Source organism: Mandrillus leucophaeus, unplaced genomic scaffold, assembly GCF_000951045.1.
Source record: "Mandrillus leucophaeus isolate KB7577 unplaced genomic scaffold, Mleu.le_1.0 Scaffold429, whole genome shotgun sequence".
Taxonomy (NCBI): domain Eukaryota; kingdom Metazoa; phylum Chordata; class Mammalia; order Primates; family Cercopithecidae; genus Mandrillus; species Mandrillus leucophaeus.
In genome coordinates, this window is record NW_012104576.1 from 893,417 (window position 1) to 915,418 (window position 22,002).

The 22,002-nt window shown below is 38.0% G+C and overlaps 1 protein-coding gene across 1 annotated transcript in view; it reads left to right on the forward strand.

Annotated features, from left to right (window-relative positions):
* The window catches only part of LOC105548996 (partitioning defective 3 homolog), a gene marked incomplete at its 3' end in the record, with an annotated part of 241,819 nt that overhangs the window by 76,735 nt on the left and 143,082 nt on the right, over positions 1-22,002 (forward strand). The window contains exon 9 of the mRNA XM_011993300.1: positions 11,909-12,151. Coding sequence (XP_011848690.1) covers positions 11,909-12,151 — 243 coding nt within the window. The remainder of the gene's footprint in view (positions 1-11,908; positions 12,152-22,002) is intronic.

Consider the following 22,002-nt stretch of genomic DNA (forward strand, 5'->3'; position numbering starts at 1 on the left):
GCTCTACTAGCCCTGCCCTGCCTCAGACTAGAGCCTCCATGAGTACAATCTTCTTGAGAAGCAGGGAGTCTGGGCATGATGCCAAGGGGGAAGGTCACAGGTTTTCTGACATGCTGTTTTTGACTTCTCATTCTGGAGCACTGAACCTAGGTACCCATCTTTTCAGAGATGCTATTGGCTGCATTGGAGATAGACTGGGAAACTAAGCAAAAATGTGAATTCAGTGCTTCGTCCCTCTGACTTGTGTTTCAGGCATGCCTAGGGACAGCACCTCTACTGATTCATTTCCACCACATGAAAGGTTTAGGCACCAAACTCAAAACAGAACACGCTCCAATTAAGTGATCTACGTAACTTCAGGTCTACTTAGCCTCCCGTACAAAGCCCAGTGGTAGATTTCTCTGTTGACCAAGCATCACAAATAACATGTTGGCTTTCTGTTGTTTTTGCTCCAGTGATACCTCCATGTATTTTTAAATGGTAGTATACATACTGTGTGGTACGGGATTGCCCAGTGTTCAGCAGCAGAGAATGTGTTCTATTTACAAGTATGTTTGAGAAACACTTGTTTAAACCAGTGTATGCATATTTTTCTACTGTTATTTCTCAAAATTCTACCAAGTTCATGTACATTATGAGTCACCAAGATAGGAACAGAGAGTCACCATTCTCTAAACTTATTTCTTCTCAAAACATCCTCTCAACCCCTCACTTTTTGCTTTTCCTGGAATACTGACATCCCACAACATTCTGAGTCACTGGGGAAATACCGAGGGCAAGTGAAGACCGTTGACTCCTGGCTCAGCCGTGTCCAGCTTACTCCTCTAACTGGCTGTAGAAACCAGAGTTGATTGTTTTATAGACCTGCGAGCAAGTTTAAAGCAGTGTTGTAACCTGTCTACTTTCTGGCTTCTGTTTTGTGGACTTATGAAAGTATGTGCTTACCACTGCTCCTTCTTTTTCAGTTTTCTCTTTCCCACCTTTCTCACTTGTTTAAAACATTTACCTTTTTAAGCTCTAGTTCTAAGTTTATTCTAACACTGAAAACTACAGAAAAATTTGGGAGAAACCCATAAAATTACAATCAACAACAACAAAAAATTATCTGTGTTAACACACTGTTAACATACTGGTCTGTGCCATTCTAATCATTTTTTTCCTATAAAGTACACATTTTCCACACGTACATACTTTAAAGAAGTTGACATCTATTTTCATTTTTATTTTGCATTTTTATGCATTCTTAGGAAATCATGTTAAATGTTTTCTGGATCACGGTCAGGTCTGTGTGAACAGACAAATGGGAAAGAGGGACAGAAAGAAGGAAAGATGTTCTGAAACATAAAATATTAGTTGTAATATCTGGCCAAATTTCCCAACTCTCAAATAATACTCTCCTCATGTTATTCATTCTATTAAATGAGGTTTATAATGTTAGCTGGCTTGTATTTTGTAGTTATTCAGCCATTGAAAGCTATTACAATATTATTATCTATATCTACATAGTAAGTTGTGCTTGGGAACATTTCCAGGGATACTGAATGCTTCTAGTGGAAATATGTAAAAGTTAATTAATTTCTTATGAAATCCTCCTAGTATAGAAGGAATATTTATAAATCTCCTTAGGAAATAGATGATCTGAAACTTTCCATTATTCAGTGTTCTAATCATCTTTCCAAGCCTTGTGTTTTCAGTACTAGACCATTGAACTCTCTGTGTCCTTCAGTGGGATACTTCCCATTCTTGGTGTGTCATTTTGCGAGTTTATGTGGATTTTCTGCATGCCATTTCCTCTCTTTTTAGTTTTACCAACTGCTCTCAGTAATACCTGCTTCAAGTAATTACTTGAACTTTTGACAGACGTTTTTTGTCATCTCAGTTGGTAGGATCCTTTTCAGCAGACGATACATGTTTGTTTTCCTAACAAGAATCTTTGCATTTAGATCACTTATTGTCATGCAAAGATTGCCTTTTAAAAATTAACCTTTTATGGGAAACATTTTTTCTATCCTGTAGCATCATTTTTCATGTTTCTTTGACCTCGTGAATCCTTTAGAAAAGTCAATTCTAATCAATAGTTTCAAGTTTTTTTTTTAAATTTTTATTGCACAGGTAAATAAGAATTTTTAAGAATCTGTTAACCTGCTTTGTAGAACGTAACTACTTAGATAAATACTTGACTGGGTGTGTTGGCTCACACCTGTAATCCTAACACTTTGTAATCCTAACACTTCGTAATCCTAACACTTTGGCAAGAGCATCACTTCAGCCCAGGAGTTCGAGGCTGCAGTGAGCTGCTGTGGTTGTGCCACTGCACTCCAGCTTGTGCGACAGAGTGAGAGCCTGTCTCCAAAAAAAAGTAAATAAATAAATAAGGAAAAAATATAGATGAATACTTGAGGAAAATTAAACCTTAGGCATACTATATATTTGAAACTGATTTTATTGACAGATACTGCAAATGAAGTAGGAAAATGCAGTTTGATTTCTGATGAGAGCTGCCCTAGATGTATTTGGCTTAAGAGCATCTCTCTGCATTGGCAATAATTGTAGGTGCTTTAATACCCATGAAAGCCTGAACATGACTTGAGTGAGTATCTATTGAGATGTCTTTGTGTCTGTTGGTTAGGGAAATATTATTCTAATGTTTTATTAGTCAGTATAAGACAACGGTTCTTGTTGTTTCACAATATATTAAGTGTATCAGACAGTATATTAGTCTATTCTCATGCTGCTATAAGGACATACTTGAGACTCGAGACTGGGTAATTTATAAAGGAAAGAGGTCTAATTGACTCACAGTTCCACAGGGCTAGGGAGGTCTCAGGAAACTTAAAAGCATGGCAGAAGAGGAAGCAAACACGTCCTTCTTCACATGGTGGCAGGAAAGAGAAGAATGAGAGCCCAGCAAAGGGGGAAGCCCCTTATAAAACCATCAGATTTTGTAAGAACTAACTCACTATCACAAGGAACAGGAGGGGAAGCTGCCCCCATGATTCAATTATCTCCACCTAGTCCCTCCCATGACACGTGGGGATTATGGGAACTACAATTCACGATGAGATTTGGCTGGGGACACAGCCAACCCATATCAGATAGTATAAGTCTTTTTAAAATTATTATTTTAATGTTGTTTCCTCTCTCAGGGATCCCTTACCTTTGTTAAGAGAAAAAGATTTAAACGCATTAACATTAAAAAATTGATGTAAAGCTGATTTTTTTTACCTCAGAAGGCTGAGGTGGGAGGATCACTTGAGGCCAGGAGTTCGAGATCAGCCTGGGCAACATAGCAAGACTCTATCTCTAAAAAAATTTTTTTTAATTAGTGAGGCATGGTGGTGTGCACCTGTAGTCCCAGATACTCAGGAGGCTCGTGTGGGAGGATGGCTTGAGCCCAGGAGTTCAGTGATGAAATGAGCTGTGATTATACTACTACACTCCAGCCTGGGCAACAGAGTAAGACCCCTGTCTCTGGGCAGGGGGGAAAAGATCATATAATCAATTGTTAAAATAGATGATTACAGAGTTTTGGGCAGGGGAACGATCAGTGGGGCTGGAGTTAGTAGTGATTGCTTCATAGAGATGGCAGTTTGGGAGCTAGGTCTTGTTCCCAAGAATATGTATAATTTAGCAAACTAGAAAAATTCCACCCTCACGTTCAGTCTCCCTCCCCCTAAGCACAAAACTTATGGAAGGTGGACAGTCTTTTAACTGCCTGGATTCTTCACAAGTTGTGATTGTGTTAATGGTTAGTAGTCTCCCTGTTAATGCTTTCTTTTATCTCTTTTTCAACTTCTAACCATTTTGTATTTTAAAACCGGTTTCATCTCATTTTAGCATTGAGGGATGCAAGTTAATTTTCCCTCTCACCTGTTCTAGGGAACCACTGTGTATTTCAGCAACTTGCTGAATTCTTCCTGGAATTCCAATTCTCCTCTGGAATTGGAAGTGTACCTTTAAAACAGTTGTTTTCACTCAAGAAAAGTTTTTTTGGGACCCACTTGGCATATGGAAGTCCTTTCTTCTCAATCAGCTTTTACCCAAATATGACAAAGATATTAAAATCCCACTTAAAATTTGGAACTGTTATCAGAGTAAGAAATTTAGTGGATTAGTTTCTCTCTTTTGGGAATTCAGCATTGGCACCAAACTGGCAGCTTACCTACTGTTAGGGGGCAGTTGTTAGATTCACCTGGCAGGGGGAGGATCACCCAAAGGATGCATGAGTCGAGCTGCAGTATTTTTGAAGTCTGCCATCTGCTAAGTACTCTGAGGGCCAAATAAAGCCTTCCATCACTGGACTATAACTGCTTTCGCAACAAACTGTTCCTTCCAGTTGTTTTGTAGCATAAATTTCCTTTTGCCATGAATTTGGGTTTTCTTTATTTGATCAATTTCTATAATAATGACCTTTTGAGAGAAGAAATACTGTTGGGAAAAGATCCATGAACTGTTGTTCCCAGAATGAGGCTTCTGGATGGCAGTGCAGTAAGTTGGGGGTAAAATGTTTCCCAAAAGAGTTGATTCCAAGATCCTGAACATTGTTTTGAAGATAGTCAACAACTATCTGACATGTAGCAATCTGAAATTTATTAAAAACATTTTTTCTGTTAAACTAATATTAGTATATTCTATCTTCTGTAGACATTAACAACTTTTTTTATTAAAAATCATTAAAAGTTTCTATTTCTTGTAGTCTTTAAAAAAAAAATACACCATGAAAAAAGAGATGTCCTGAAGCATCATAGCTTTGGAAATAGAGGTATTTGGTATGTAACTGGCAGGTTTAAGGACACCAGTGGTTTTCCATCCTAAGGAGTTTGGTCACTTAGGTGGTGATTCCCATACCTGGTACCTTTTCTGGATATATAAAGAGTATACTTTATGTTCATAAAAAGTTCCTTTCATCTTATTCTACTGCAATTAGTGCTAAAAGCCATTTATTGTAAAAGCAAAAATACTAATGAATAGAAATGTTACAAAAACAGAAGCCTTGTGTGTTTTATCTGCATCGAGCGTCATCCATTTTAATTAGAGAAAAGGGGAGTGAACACTGTGACAGGAGCCTGGAATTAAAATCATTAATTGATGTCAAGCTGAAGAGAGACTGTTAGCATGAATATTAGTGACAGCAGGAAAGAAATTAACCTTATTACTTTATTTAGTATATTACATTATTTTGTGTATTATTCTCTATGCAGGTTCAAGGCAATTTCATTATCATAATGGAAGACTTTTTTTTTTTTTTTTTTACAAAAAGGAAAGATGTATTTATGCTTGAACATAACAAGTTGAAATGATAAGTTCTTTATTAAGTTAAAAATGTCTTGATAAAAGATTTTAATTGTTTGATTTTTTTTTTTTTTTCAATTTTCAAGGATAGGAAACAGTATAAATGTTATCCATCAATGTCAGGTGGTACAACTGCCTGTGATAATCTGAACCTCAGAATAGTTCTTTTTAGAACTAGGAAGAACTTACTGAAATGTTTAAAGCAGAAGACATTTATGTCTTTTGCTGGGTTTTGGACTAATCAGTTGCTTCTGTCATTGTTGAGGTTTGGCCTGAGATAAATGGGATAGAGAATGCTGAACAACAATCTGACTGTTGAGAAAAATGAGTGACTCTTACATCTTGGAGATAATTTGTGACCTCAGGGTCACAATAAAAGAGTAAAGGGGGTATGCTTTTATAGCCCTGGCCATCTGGATCCATTAAGGGCGCAACTGCAAGATACTCACTGTCTTTTCAAAGTTTCCTTAAGAAGTCATGTTATTTTTATGAGGACACCAAACATGTTTTTTTTCCTGAGCCAAATATTTTCTTACTGGAATACATTTCTCCACAGAGTGGAAATACATAACATGCAAATATAACCTTTTGGTTGTGTTAGAAAGTTCATTTTCTCACTTTGTAACAAGACATTCAAATATCAAAGAATATAATAAATTCAGTTGTGTCTTTTGTTAATTTTGCTTGTGAATCGCCACTAAAATTTATGAAAATCACAGTGCATGCCTAGTTTCAAAAGTCTGCTCTAAAGTGCTATTTGTACAGCAAGCCTTATTAGCATTAATTTCTAGAATGAACTTGAGAATGCACATTAGTTCAGGCTACTGACCAGATCTGTTAGCCTTTTGCGGCAGTAGTTCTACCTGGTGGACCACACGTATGCTATACTTTTATTCTAAGGTTTTCATCACCAGTGTAAGCTGCCACATTGGAAAGCAGTGATGCAGGTTTTAGAACTTTGGGGACGACATTATTGGTAATGACAAGATAAGCAATATAAATACAATTCCTTCATTATTGGATCCTTGAGGAAAAAAATCAGTGCTTCTGGAAGGTATTACAGATGGGGCTTTAACATTTATTAGACTCAATGACTGGTGGTGATTAGTCATAATGTACAAATTTGGGTAAAAGAAGGCAGTTGAGATCTGGGCTTTATAAATAGTACTTCATGCTGCTGAGCACTTCTTTTGAGAGACTGACTTGTTAGAAATTGACCACTAATTAATATTATTTTGTGTCTTTTGGAACAAAAGAACATTCAAATCCAGGACCCATGAGTAATATAATGAAACTGATGTACAAGAAGTTTGGGGAGATTATTTAGGTTTATGCCTCCCTTGAAAAGAGTGTGTTCCTATTCTCTTTCTGATAGCTTTCTTTCTTAAGAGGGATGCATTTTCTGACATAGGTAAGCTGGATTTTTCACTTTTAATGAATTGAGCTTCACGTATCATAGAGTTTAGTCATTAATAAATCAGTCTGAGTCATTCTCTTTGATTTTTGAAGGTTCTTCAAATTCAGAAATTTCAGCTTTATATTTATATAATTATACTTAGGTCTGTTGTGTTCCTTCAGATTTCTTCAGTTTGCCAAACTTCAAGACTTAAGTGAATGCCTAGTCACCCTGGATATTACCTATGATTAAGTGATTGACGAATGGTGACCAAATATCATGGTATAGTGGGTTGTCAGATAAGCGAACATAATTGAGTTTAAAACTAATATCCCATTGAATGTAAGAAAGAACTCATTTTCTTCTTTCTGCTAGTGATTTCTGGCCAAATCCAGAGTCAAAAAGATATTATGGTGCAAATAATAAAATTATTTCCCAACTCCTATCAACTTTCCATTATGGGTAGCTAGTATTTAGTGGTAACCAGCTTTTATAATAGCGTCCTTAACTGTCATTGTTAAATAGCATAATTAAACAGCATCTTTAATTGCTCTTAAATGGATAAATGGAGTAAAACTTTAAAAAATGTCTAGTAGAATTTTAGCTAAATTTGACATTAGAATTTGAGTTGCCATTTCTCCTGTCAGTATTCTGTCTGTAGAACTTACAGTCTCAGAGCTGTTAGAATCTAGAATAGTCCTGATAAAAGTTTCTAACTTTCTAATATTCGCTTATGAGGTAAGAAAGTCATTGATTGTCACCTCAGGAAATAAGGTTCTCCTAGAGTGTTTTGGGGAACATGAGAAGCAGTTTTGGTTGCCCTAGTGGCTGGGGGACACTGCTGGATTACATGTGGCTGTGACCAGTTCTGGTAAAAGTCCTGCGTGATGACAAATAGCCCCTTCTCAAATGTCATTGGGTCCTGTTGAGAAACACTGAGCTAGGTGAATTTATGTACTTTTTATAGCTGGGAGAGAAGAAAAATCAGACAAATTTGATTTCCTGTATTCAAAATTGGAAAACAAGAGTGGGGTGATGGTGATACGCTAGATACAAGAAAGAAACAAGGAAAATGCAAAGTTTGCTTATAATGCTATGTGACAATTTTCTGTCTTTAAAAAAACTTTTAAGTTTGTAATAATTTTAGATTCATAGGAAGTTATGAATATAGTACAGAGAGGTCCTATGTACCCTTCATCCAGTTTCCCCCAATGGTTAAGTTAGATAACTGTAGTACAGCATCAAAACCAGGAAATTCGCATTGGTATAGGGTGTGTGTAGTTCTGTCAGCACCTGTGCACGTTAGTGTATCCACTCCTACAGTGAAGAAACAGAACTATTTCATCACAGAGGCCTTCCTCTGTAGCTAACCCCTAGCCATCACTAACCTGTTCACCAACTCCATACTTTTGTCATTTTGAGAATGTTATATAAGTGAAATCATATATGACCTGTGAGATTGGCTGGACTTTTTTTCACGTCGCATAATGCCTTGAGACAGATTCAAGTTGCTATATGTATCACTAGTTTGTTTATTCATACGGCTGAGTAATATTCTGTGATATGAACACACCCCAGTTTTTTTTTTTTTTTTAACTATTCCCCTATTGTGGGCTATTTTGGGTGTTTCCAATATTTAAATATTACAAATAAGGTAATATTTGTCAATGAACAATTGCATACAGATTTTTGCTTTGACATAAGTTTTCACACCTTTGGAATAAGTACCTGGAGGCACAATTGCTGGACAGTATGATAAGTGTATGTTTAATTTTTAAACATACTACCAGGCTGTTTTCCAGGGTGACAGTACCATTTTAAATTTCCAACTGCAGTGTATGAGAAGCCCAGTTTCCCTACATCCATGGCTGCATTTGGTATTGTCACTGTTTTTTATTTTAACCAATCAGGTATGTAGTAATAGCTCATCATGGTCTTACTTGCATTTCCCTAATAGCTGGTGGTATTGAACATCTTTTCACATGCTTGTCATCCATATTTCCTCTTCAGTGAAACGTCTCTTTGTGTCTTTTGCCATTTTCTAATTGGATTGTTTTCTCACTGTTGAGGTTTCAAGGTTTTTGTTTGTTTGTTTGTTTTTTGTTTGTTTTTTTGAGTCAGGATCTTGCTCTGTCACATGGGCTGGAGTGCAGTGGCACAATCATGGTTCACTGCAGTCTCGGCCTCCAGGGCCCAGGCAATCCTCTCACCTCAGCTGCGTAGCTGGGATTACAGGCGTGCACCACCATGCCCAGCTAATTTTTGCATTTTTTGTAGAGACAGGGTTTTACTGTGTTGCCTAGGCTGGTCCCGAACTCCTGGGCTCAAGCAGCATGCCCCCATCAGCATCCTAAAGTGCTGGGATTACAGGTATGAGCCGAGTGAAAGGGACTGAGTATTTTAAAAAATATTTCCTGGATATGAGTCCTTTGTCAGATACATGTCTTGCAAATATTTTTTTCAAGTCTGTACTTATTTTTTCATCTTCTAATTAGAGCTTTTCACAGAGGAAAAGTTTTTTTATGTTGATGATGTCCAATTTATATACTTTTAAAATTTTATGGATAATAATTTTGGTATTAGTCCTAAAAACCCTTCACCACGCACTAGTTCCTAAAGAATTCCTTACATTTTTTCTTATATTTTATACTTTTACATTTACATTTAAACCTGTGATCCATTTTGAGTTAATTTTTTAGTAAGGTATGACATTTATTTTTCCTTTTCTTTTTGCCTATGGCTATCTCATGGCTCCTGCACCATTGGTTGAAAAAACTATTTTATTACATTGAATTGTTTTTGATGCAGCATTGTGTAGTTTTCAACATATATATCTTACACAGATCTACATAAACTAAAGTTTGGCTAATAGATGTGTATCTATGTGTTGTGTTTTGTTAAGGTTTATAAATAGCATTGCATTTTTAATTTCAGTAACTATGTGTTCATTGCCAGCATATGGAAAATACAATAGATTTTTATATGTTAATCGTGTATCATCTGACTTTGTTGAACTTGCTTTTTAGTTCCGGGAGATTTTTTGTAGATTCTTTGGAATTTTCTGTGTAGATCATCATGTCATTTGCAAGTAAGAAGCATTTTATTTCTTACTTTTCAATCTGTGTACTTTTATTTCCTTTTCTAGGCTTATCGCATTGCCTAGAACTTCCAACACTATGTGGAATTACAGTGGTAGGAGCACACATCCTCAGTTTATCATAGGGAAAGCATTCAGTCTTCCCCATTATGCGTGATGGAACCTGTCAGCTTCTGGGAGATGCTCTTAAGTTTAGGAAGTTTCACTTTACTTCTAGTTTTCTGAAGGTTTTCTGACATGATGGGTGTTGAATTTTGTCAAATGCTTCTTCTGCATCAATTGATATAATCATGTAACTTTTCTTCTTTAATATGATGGATTGTAGTAATTGATTGTTGAATATTGAACCAGGCTTGAATTTCTGCAGTAAACACCATTTGGTCATGGTGTATAATTTCTTTTGTATACTGCTGAATTTCATTTACTAATACGTCATTAAGGGTTTTTGCTTTCGTATTCATGAGGAATATTGGCCTATAGCTTTCTTTTCTTTCTTCTTTTTTTTTGCTGCTGTCTTTATCTGATTTTGGTATCTTTTCTGGATTTTGTTTTGAATATGTATTTATGTATTGTTTATGCTAGCGGAGGTCTAATTCAAACGTGAAAAGAAATAACTGCAATAAAAGATTAAACTCAGTCTAAAGTATTGCTTTGTAGAAGTAAGATTTTACTGCATTTAAATGTATATTTAAATTTGTAAGTATATAAAGGAGATTTTTTTCCATTAAAATTCTATTGAGGGTTTAAAAATTATTTCCAGGTAACTAAGATTGACTTAGGGTATAAATTATGTCAATATATTATAAGTTGAAAAGGACGTTGTACCAAATAGTTTAGTAAAATCATAGTAAACTAAATGTAGCTTCAGTAAAGGTGAACATTTAGGTTTGTTTCTTAGTTGTAATGTAGGCAAGTTTTACTTCAGAATTCGATTGGATACATGCCTTCTACTCCTTAATTTAAGGATTCTCCATTTCTGTATGCATCCCATAAAATGACAGAGTCGATGTCATTAAGCTGAGATCCTCTTTTGCCAGTAATGAAGAGTTATAGTGTAGATTCATGTTTAAGCTTTGTAGTATGTTGAATGTTTATGGTGTATTAATAATGAGTAAGATATATATATATTACATATAAACATTTTCATATACAAAGTGTATGTAACTTTTAAAAAATTATTTCTTGCCTTAAACAAATTCATGAGTAATATCCAAGTAGATGCCAGAAATGATCTGTTCCTTGTGAGTTTTTTTTTTTTTTTTAATGAGATGGAGTCTCGCTCTGTGCCCCAGGCTGGAGTGCAGTGGCGCGATCTTGGCTCACTGCAAGCTCCGCCTCCCGGGTTCACACCATTAGTAGCTGGGACTACAGGCGCCCACCACTATGCCCGGCTAATTTTTTGTATTTTTAGTAGAGACAGGGTTTCACCGTGTTAGCCAGGATGGTCTCGATCTCCTGACCTCGTGATCTGCCCGTCTAGGCCTCCCAAAATGCTGGGATTACAGGCATGAGCCACCGCGCCTGGCCCCTTGTGAGTTTTTAAAGCTAGTTAATAAGTGAAAATTTAAACCTAAGATTTAAATTATGGCCAGGCACGGTGGCTCACACTTGTAATCCCAGCACTTTGGGAGGCTGAGGCGGGAGGATCACTTGAGGTCAGGAGTTTGAGACCAGCCTGGCCAACATGGTGAAACCCCATCTCTACTGAAAATACAAAAATTAGCCAGGCATGGTGGTGCACACCTGTAATCCCTGCTACTTGGCAGGCTAGGGCACAAGAATCGCTTGAACCTGGGAGGCGGAGGTTGCAGTGAGCCAAGATCTCAGGCCACTGCACTCCAGCCTGGGGAACAGAGTGAGACTGTCTCAAAAAAAAAAAGAAGATTTAAATTATGACTGCAATCTTGTTGACATGAACAAAGGGTATCTAAAATTATTCTTTTTGAGCATCCATAGCATTACTTAGCAATCTACAATGTGTATGACCTATCATTTACACCACAGATCTTCTATAGCTGCATGAAATAAAATACATTTTACAGCATATTTTAATGAATGTTTCTATATGCAGTTCCTCGAAAAGGAAAGGTTTCTCTTATTTCAGCTTTGTTCTGATTTCATAGGATTCAAGCCAAAACTCGAGAATTTAGGGAACGACAAGCTCGAGAGCGTGACTATGCTGAAATCCAAGATTTTCATCGGACGTTTGGCTGTGATGATGAGTTGATGTATGGGGGAGTTTCTTCTTATGAAGGTTCCATGGCTCTCAACGCTAGACCTCAGAGCCCACGAGAAGGGCACATGATGGATGCTTTGTATGCCCAAGTCAAGAAGCCGCGGAATTCCAAACCCTCACCTGTAGACAGGTAGGCACCAGGGGCAATCATGGTATTGCTTCCAAATCAACTTTTATAAAGCTTCTGACAAGGGAGTAGACCGTTCATCAATCCTCAAACCAGAATTGCCTTTTATTAATGGCCTTTAAAAAGCTGTTGTGTCTAAAAGTATTGAGTTTACACAAATTGAAACCTAATGGAAGGATCAGCAGAGGTTTTGATGGCTTTTCTAATGATTCCAACATATTTCATTTTTTCCTAAGATGGTTTTATGCCTGAGAACCAACCTCTAGTTTATAACTCAAATAAAAAGCCCAACTTAAAATTATGACTCTTGTACTTAAGTGATACATCCTTTTATGGCTAGGAGAGCCTCTAGGTGTGGCAGTTAAGTAGATGAGGAATGACATGATTTTTTCCAATTATGATTTAGATGGATCACTTTTTTTTAGGCGGCATAACTTTGTATTATGAAAGAATTGGTAAATGAGAAGAATAGTGTAGTATAACAGATTACTTATTAACAGCCACAGACCACAGGTCTGAATTATGTATATCTGTGTAGCACACAGGAGTGCAATGTTAACTGTATTCTTTAATTGACACATAGTATTTTACATGTTGATGGGATACATGTAGTATTTACATGCATAGAATGCGTAACGATCATGTCAGGGCGTTTGGGGTATCCCTCAGCTTGAGTATTTATTTATCTGTTAATTGTGTTTTAATGGCTATATATTTATTTGAAATTTTAACTGAAGCAATTTTAAATAGATCTTTTCCCGCTCTTTTGTTTGTATGTTCAAGCACCATGAGGAGTTTAGTTCACAAATAATTTCTTTTTATATCAGACATAGATATGCATGTTGTTGTCATAAATGATACACTCAGCCCATCGTCTCTTATAATGATTTCTAATAAGTGTTGCTCTATTTAGGAACTGGACTTTGAACATTACGAATATCAGGTTTCATTAAAACCAGGGGCTCTCAAGCTTTAGTGCTTTAGCTTTAGTGTGTGTCAGAATCTCCTGGAGGGCTTCTTAAAATGCGCATTGATGGACTCTCCCCAAATTTTGATTCGGTAGGTCTGAGGTTGAGCCCAAGAATTTTCATTTCTTACACAAGTCCAGGTTTGACGCTGGTACCATTGGTCCTGGGGATGGCACTGTAAGAACCCTCGCAAGGCTAGAGACGTACTGAAATTACTTCATCCATAGTATCTATGTGTTATTGGTTGCTGTGTTTTACACCCAGTTTCTATTTTAGCTACTTCCAGCTGTTTTTAATAGAGGTTTGCAGATGCAACAGGTAACTCTCAGGCAAACCCAGGAGGAAGTATTTTTAAAAATAGCAAATGCGAGGCCAGATCTTAAGGTGAAATGCTATAGCCAGAGTATTTTGTTTGTTTTTTGTTTTGTTTTCCTTTTGTTGGGTTTTAGGTTTTCCTTATGGTCTTATGAAAATCTGTAAATCTGTTTGATATTGACTATAATGACTGAATAACATAAGTTAACATAGGAGGTATATGGTTTATTTAGACCCCTTTGGTGTGATCACCTAGAAGGTTCACTTGCTTATTATCTAACCACAGATATGTCAGGATCCAAAGAATAAAATTATTATCAGTGACAGTGACATTTTCTTTAAAAGCTTTTACTTGGTTTCTGCCATACTTGTGAATGCTGCTTATAGAAGGTCACACAGCATTTGAAGGTCATGAATGTCCCATTGGAATTTTTTTCTTGGGAGAAAGGACACCAGAACACTGGTGTTGTCAGTTAGTAACTTTTGGAGGAAGTGAAAAAAAAATTAGTTGACATATTATTGATCATTGATAAAAACACTCATCATTTTCAGCACCTTCCACATCCAGTTTGAAAACCTGAAAAATAGTAGACTTCCTCGTAGCAGTTTTTTACACAGCTCAGAAGTCCCACATGACATCAGAGGCAGGAGTCAGATGGCTTCTGTCTTCCCAGCTCCTGGGGCCCAGAAGTGTTTGCTTTAAACCCCAGTTTAAATCATAGTGCCCTACAAGAGTCTAAATCTTGCATGTAAATGTCTGCAAATTTTCAGTCGCACATACATGCTCAGAATAGCCTCTGTGTCTGGACTCCAGCATCCCCACCTGGAGTCTCTACCCTGCACTGTGCTAACCCCAAACTGAAACTCAGCCTCCTAATTTCTGCCAAAATCCACTCAGCAAAACATTCTGAAGGAGACTTTAGTCGTGAGGACGAGTTACACCAAACAGTAAGTAACTCAGAATCACATCTTAGACATTGCTGTATTCAAAAGCCCCTCTCAGCCTAACTCAAGCACAGCCTCAGCAGCTGTCAGACCTCTTATGCTTTTACGCATTTGTGCCCCAGAAGGGTGATTAGACTAGATAATTTGTAAGATGCTTCCAACTCAGGAGAGACATAATTTATACTTTTAAGAAAAAAGACTGGAAACTTTACTTTTTTGTAATTATTATTTTTGCAGAGAGTAAGATGTCCATTAAACAGTGATTGATGTCACTAATCCAAAAAGCTGGGAATGATCGTACCTGTAAAGCACTTCTTCACCTACCTTTAACAGAATGTGAATTTGGCTTTGATGTCATGGTGTCACCTCCATTGTCTGTTCCTGTCACAGAGAAAGCTATAGAAAAGTGCTTCTCAGACTTGAGGAGTATAGGAATTCTTTTTTTTTTTTTTTTTCTTTAAGGAAAGACAATCTCTTGCTACTGCAGTATTGAACTAAATTGTTTTGATTATAATGTTACTTAAATATGTATAAAAATAAAATAGGACTAAACTCCTTCTGTTGACAACCATTATACAACCATAAAGCCAAACATCTTTACAAATTAAATACAAATGAAATGGCAAAGCCATTACATTCAAATGAACAACATTAACTTAATGTGGCCAGTAATGTTTCTTAAATCTAAACTCTTGCACAAATCATGAATATGGTGGTGGCTGCTCTATGGCAGGTTCATCTGGGTTTGTTTGCCGACCCCCACAGTCTTGCCCATCCCTTTTCTCTGTTAAATTTCTGCAGTTCTCTTGTATGTTCCTGTTCAGCAGCCTTTGGCCTGCACCTCCCACAGGGACATCATGTGTGCATGAAGTTCAGCCCACTTCTGTTGTCATTAACCAGAGACAATGAAAATAGCATTCCATGGTGCCTTCATGTGTGTAACCCCAAATTCAGACAGTGAAATAACACGCCTGTAAGAAGATCTGGAATATGCTTATACTAACGTTTTTGAAGAGTAATTATTCAAGTGGAAACGTGCAACTTGGAACTCTGCAGATATTATTTCCTGAATGAAGAATATACACAATAGAGAAACTCCTGTCAACTGACTAAATTCCACCAAAGTTTGCAATTGATGTCCAATGACCTTTACTATTCAAATTTTTGGATTTCATGGGAATGCAGGCAGTTGACAGTCTGATGCGTAGCCTGCATCTGTTCTGGGATTTTCATTGTTCGGTGAGGAAGCAGTATTCTACATTTCACTGCTTAGTCAGTTTAATTGATCTTATAGTCAGAAATATGGATCTGGTAGCCCCACATGGAAATAGCCAGGGATGATTTATTAAATGCAGTGAATTTGGTGTCAAAATGAGATATTTTCTCGATTTCCACGTATTACTTATAAAATGTTTCTTATAAGATAGCATCATGCTATGTCTAGAAATAGTCCCATGTCTGTTTAATTGTATTATCACATGAACTGTAGGCTGTAGTCACAGTGTCATTGTTACTACTATTTATTAGTGTCGTGGGTAGCATTTTCATTTTTCATGTTGGATTGATGCTAAAGAGAAGCAGATCCTATCCTTGTGTTTGATATGAATAACAAGGCTTAAAACTCACAAAAATGTTGGCGTAGGCTGGGCACAGTGGCTTACACCTGTAATCCCAGCACTTTGGGAAGTGAAGGCAAGAGGATTGCTTGAAGCCCAACATCTGAGACCAGCCTAGGCAACAAAGTGAGACCTCCTCTCTACAAAAATAAAAATAAATTAGCCAGGCGTGGTGGCATGCATCTATAGTCCCAGCTACTCAGGAGGCCAGGGCAGGAGGATCACTTGAACCTAGGAATCTGAGGCTGCAGTGAGCTATGATTGTGCCGCTGCACTCCAGTCTGGGCGACAGAACAAGATTCTGTCTCTAAAAAAAAAAAAAAAATCCCAGTTTTTTTCTGGCTAGCAGAGTGCCTAGCTAAAAGTTTCCCAGGCTCCCTTGCATTAACAGGTGACCATGTGACATAGTTCTGACTCCTAAGTGAAGAACAGACCTAGAGTGGGGACTTTCTATAAAGCTAGTCTTTTCCTGAGTGCAATGGGACTGACTCCTTTTGTCCTTTGCCATTTTCCCTGATTCTAAAGGTACAGGCTACATGAAGGAAGAGGGTAGCAGTCTGGTCCTGTGAACAGCTCTTCTAGTTCTCATCACCTGCGAAAAGTGAATTTGTTACTTTTTTAAGTTACCTGCAATCAGATTTCTATTTCATGAAGTCAAAAACCATTCTGAATACAGATGCTCCTCAACTTTCAATGGTGTTCTGTCCTGATAAACTCATTATAAGTTGAAAATAACGTGTTGGAAATGCATTGAATACACCTCACCTACCAAACATCATGGGTTAGCCTAGCCTATCTTAAACATGCTCAGAACACTTACATCAGCCTACAGTTGGACAAAATCCTCTATTCTAACACAAAACCTATTTTATAACAAAGTGTTGGATATCTTGTATAATTTATTGAGTACTGTACTAAAAGTGAAAAACAGATTGGTTATGTGGGTACTTAAGGTATGGTTTCTACTGAATAGTTAGCACTTTTGCACTATCTAAAGTTGAAAAATCTTAAGTTGAATCATAGCAAGTCCAGGACCATCTGTATAATGAATTGTGCACAGAAGAACCCAGAGGGAATCATTCTCTTTTGATCAAGATTGTGTACATTTTGGAGTACTAGACGCTGGTCAAATAATTTCCACAATATTTTGTGAAATTAAGTAATGAGCAGTATTCTCCAGTGGTGCTCAATTAGCTCTTCTGCCTTTCATTTTGTTATACATCTAGTTAAAGAAATGTTACCAATCAAATGTCCGCCAGCAGCTATTCTTAATTCTTTAAGACACTGCTATCCTCTGATAACTCCTACTTCCACCAACAATTCTGCTATACAGTAAGAAGCAGTTGAGTGTAATGTACAAGAGAATGAACTATGGAGCTAGAATGCTTGAGTTTGATCCTGGGCTCTTCTTTTTTTTTTGAGACAGGATCTCACTCTGTCACCTAGGCTGGCTGGAGTATGATTTGGACTCACTACAGCCTCAACCTCCTGGGCTTAAGCAATCCTCCCACCTCAGCTTCCTGAGTAGCTGGGACTACAGGCATATGACATGACGTCCAACTATTTTTATTTATTTTTTGTAGAGATGGGGTCTCACTGTGTTGCCCAGGCTGGTCTCAAACTTCTGGGCTCAAGTGATGCACCTGCCTCAGCCTCCCGTAGTGCTGGGATTACAGGCGTGAGCCACACCGTGCTCTTCCTTCTGGGCTCTTCTGCCATCAGCTGTGTAAAGTCTCTGCTTCACTTTCCTCATCTATAAAATGGGGATAATAATGGTACTTACCTCATTAGATTTTCCCAGGATTAACTGTGTCAGTGACATATAAAGCACTTCACACTGAGCATGGTCTATAATCAGCACTATTTGTGTGCTGTTGCAACTGTTACTTAGGAAATGGGCTTTTACTCTCAGGAAAGCACATATGCTTTCAGCATCACCACATAGATGCAGAAACAAGCAAGGAATAAAACTGAAATCAATAAAGACAGGTTTGATTCTTTATACTTAACATAGATATAGGAGTGTGGGAATACAGTTCTGCTGATGCCACTTCCTTCATTAAATAGCTTGGTCTCCTAAGTATTCTCCATAAATTACATCACATCATGAACTGTTTCTCTTTAAATTAGGAGTTACTGAATTCAGGATAAGGCACTCCAGATGGCTTCTATATTATAAATATTTAGATTAAAAGTAAATGTTGGGTAGCATGAAACGTCTTATTTGAGAGTGACAGACGGGTCATGGTATAAGGACCTGACCGAGTCTTGATCAATTCCAGCCTTTCGTCTGGTAATTTGAAGGTTTTCATTTTGTACTTGCATGAAATTCTTTGAAGTTCCTCATGTTTTGCTTTCATGAAATTCTTACTGAGTCTGAGTTTGCAATACTCCATGGAAATAGGGAGGCTTGAATGTCTCAAACCTTGTCTAAAGTGTTGGTACTTCTGTTTATATCAAGTTTTCTCTTAGAGGGACAGGCAAGCCTGAATCATGATTTTAAGAACTATAAAGGCTAGGCACAGTGGCTCACATCTATAATCCCAGCATTTTGGGAAGCAGAGGTGGGAGGATCACTTGAGGCCAGGAGTTCAAGACCATCGTAGACAACACAGTGAGATGCTGTCTCTAAAAAAACACTAAAATTATCCAAGCATGGTGGTCACACACCTACAGTCCTAGCTACTCAGGAGGCTGAGGTGGAAGGGTTGCTTGAGCCCAGGAGTTGGAGGCTGCAGTGGGCCATGATCGTAGCACCGTACTCCAGAATCAGTGACAGAGTGAGACGTTGTCTCTAAAAAGTAAAAACATTAAAAAAAAAAGTAAAATTAGAAAAACCACTGGTTTTTCTAATTTTAGCATATGTAGAAAGACCCTGGAGCACTTCTCACAGATCTTGACCTCCCCTCATAGATATTTTGATTCAGTAGATGTAGTTGACTACAAACCCACATTTTAAACAAGTACCCCAGGTGACTCTGATGCAGCCATTCTTTGGAAAATATTACTCTTGGGCTAACAAAAAAACAATTTGGAACTCCAGTATGAGTTAGTTTGTTACTGTTAACACTGAAGCTGTGAAATAATTTATCATTTCTGTTAGACATAGCTTTATACTGGCATTTATAATGACCATTGTTCATCTATGATCAAATAATCATTTTGTTTAAAAGGTCATCTTGCAGGTATCATATTCCTAAACTTCATTCTATCTAGTGTTTTTGTTTTGTTTGTTTTTTTTTCTTTGAGACAGAGTCTCAGTCTGTTGCCTAGGCTGGAGTGCAGTGGTGTGATCTTGGCTTATTGCAGCCTCCGCCTCCTGGGTTCAAGCAATTCTCCTGCTTCAGCCTCTTGAGTAGCTGGGATTACAGGCACGTGCCATCACGCTTGGCTAATTTTTGTATTTTTGGTAGAGACAGGGTTTCACTATGTTGGCCAGGCTGGTCTCGAACTCCTGACCTCAAGTAATCCACGCACCTCGACCTCCCAAAGTGCTGGGATTACAGGCATGAGCCACCATGCCCGGTCCCTGTTCAGTGTCTCTCGACACCAGAAAGTTTCTTTTCCTATAGGTTACACAATTCTAATTTGGAAAGTTTAGTACACTTTAAATTCTTAACAAAGAAATGATAAAATCCTGGTCAATAATGGTTTTTTATTTGCTTGAGGACACCATGCAATTTGTATTTTTATATCCAGAGATCAGAATCTGTAGTTAAATATTCTACAGAAAGACAGCTTTAATGGACATTTGCTGACTGTCACTATGCAATCATTTGTCACCAGGAGTGCATTGTCCTCAAATATAATGGGAATAAAATAGGAACTGTGTCACTATAAATCTAAATAGCAAGAAAATAGTAGGCTAGACTCCCCCTGTTTGCTGAGGACACCTTAATGGAAACATAAATACCATAATCACATGCTTTTTGCATGCATTTTACCACTAAAGAGAAAAATGTCGATTTTAAAAGAAAAGACCTTTGTGAACTTGTTTTCCCCTCCTGTTAAAATCAGAATCTGGTTGTGTCAAAAGGAAGCCTGGCAAACACAGAACAAAACTAATTTTCTTAGATATAGGCACTTATTAAGCATGTGCTCTTTTAGAAGTGTTGGGTCATATAACAAAGTTGCATTTGCTACTCAAAAAGTCAAATACTACTTTGTTTAGTATTACTTACCTCTGCTTTTCTTGAAACGTGAGAAAGTAATTCTCAAAGGTAGTCAATCTCATTGTAATGTGAGTTCTGTAAGTTGGTGCCTTTGCTAATTAATGTGCTCCATCCAACCTGGACCTGATCTCAGTGTCCTTGGCTGTCTACTAATATCTCTGGACTTGGGTAGCTCCTTCTCCATTCGTGCTAACAACTCTTCCAAACTTTGTTGCTCCCTTCAACACAACTCAGCTCCAGACCTCTAGCCCATCCACATGTGTACCTGGGCCACTTGCCTCTCCTTAATAGCTGAAGATCACCTTTCCTCCTTCCAGGCCAGCTCTCTAAACAGTCTTCCAGATCCCAGCCCCACCCCTTCAAGGCACCTGCTCCGTTAGTGTCTCCCTCTGAGCCCCTGTTTTCAGCCTCTGCCTCTCTACTAGAACTTCCATGTAAACATGTTAATGTCTACCATACAGTTTAAAAAGAAAAAAATTGGCCAGGTGTGGCAGCTCACGCCTGTAATCCCAACACTTTGGGAGGGTGAGTCTGGAGGATTGCTGGAGCCCAGGAGTTTCAGACCACTTCGGGTAACATGGCGAAAACCCATTTTTACAGAAGAGTTAACAATTAGCTGGGCATGATGGTACCTACCTGTAGTCTCAGCTACTTGGAAGGCTGACATGGGAGGATCGCTTGAGCCCAGGAGTTCGAAATCAGCCTGGGCAACTCAGTGAGACCCCGTCTCTACAAAAAATAAAATTAGTTGGGCATGGTGGCACCTACCTGTAGTCTCAGCTACTTGGGAGGCTGAGGCAGGAGGATCACTTGAGTCCAGGAGTTCGAAGCTTCAGTGAGCTATGATTGTCGTACCGATGTACTCCAGCCTAGGCAACAGAATGAGACCCTGCACTGCAACCTGGGCGATAAATGAGATTCTGTCTCTCAAAAAGATAAAAAGAAAAATTCCCTTTTTACCATCTAGCTATTTGCTTCCCTGTTTTTCTCCTTTACTTCTAATTCAAACTTCTTGAAAGATAATTAGTACATTTGATGTAGACTGCCGGATCTTCTTTCCCACATCTCTGGTTCATTCCTCTCATTGTATGATGGGCATGATAATGCTTCCCCAAAGATGTCCACGCCCTAATTTCTGGAACTTGTGAATGTTAAAAGGCGAAAAGGACCTTCAAATGGGGAGGTTTTCCTGGATTATCCTTTTGGGCCCAGTGTAATCACAAGGCTTTATCAGTGAAAAAGGGAGTCAGAAGGGGCAGAGTCAGAAAGGAACTCAAGATGCTGCCCTATTGGCTTTGAAGTCAGAGGAAAGGACCACGAGCCAAGTGATGCAGATGGCTTCCAGTAGCTGGAAAAAAGCAAGGAAGCAGATTCTTCCCTCAAGCCTCCAGAAGGAACTTGGCCCTGATTTTCATCCAGTGAAACCCATTTCAGACTTCTGACCACCAGAACTATAATATAATAAATGTGTGTTGTCTCAAGGCAATACACTTGTGGTGATTTGTTGCAGTATCCATCATGTATTTGTTTCCTAATGGCTTCCTAGAAGTCTGATTCAATGAAACTTGAGTCCTTTGCATTCTAGATTACTCGGTGGCATTCCTGAAACTCTGTTCTCTTTGTTTTTGTGACACTGCTTTCTCCTTCCTTTGAAACTATCCTTTTTTTTTTTTTTTTTTTTTTTTTAAGAGAGAGTCTTGCTCTGTCACCCAAGCTGGAGCCAGTGGTGCAATCATAGCTCACTGCAACCTCAAATTCCTGGGCCCAAGCACTTCTCCCACCTCAGCCTCTTGAGTGGCTGGGACTACAGGCATGTGCCACCATGCACAGCTAATTTT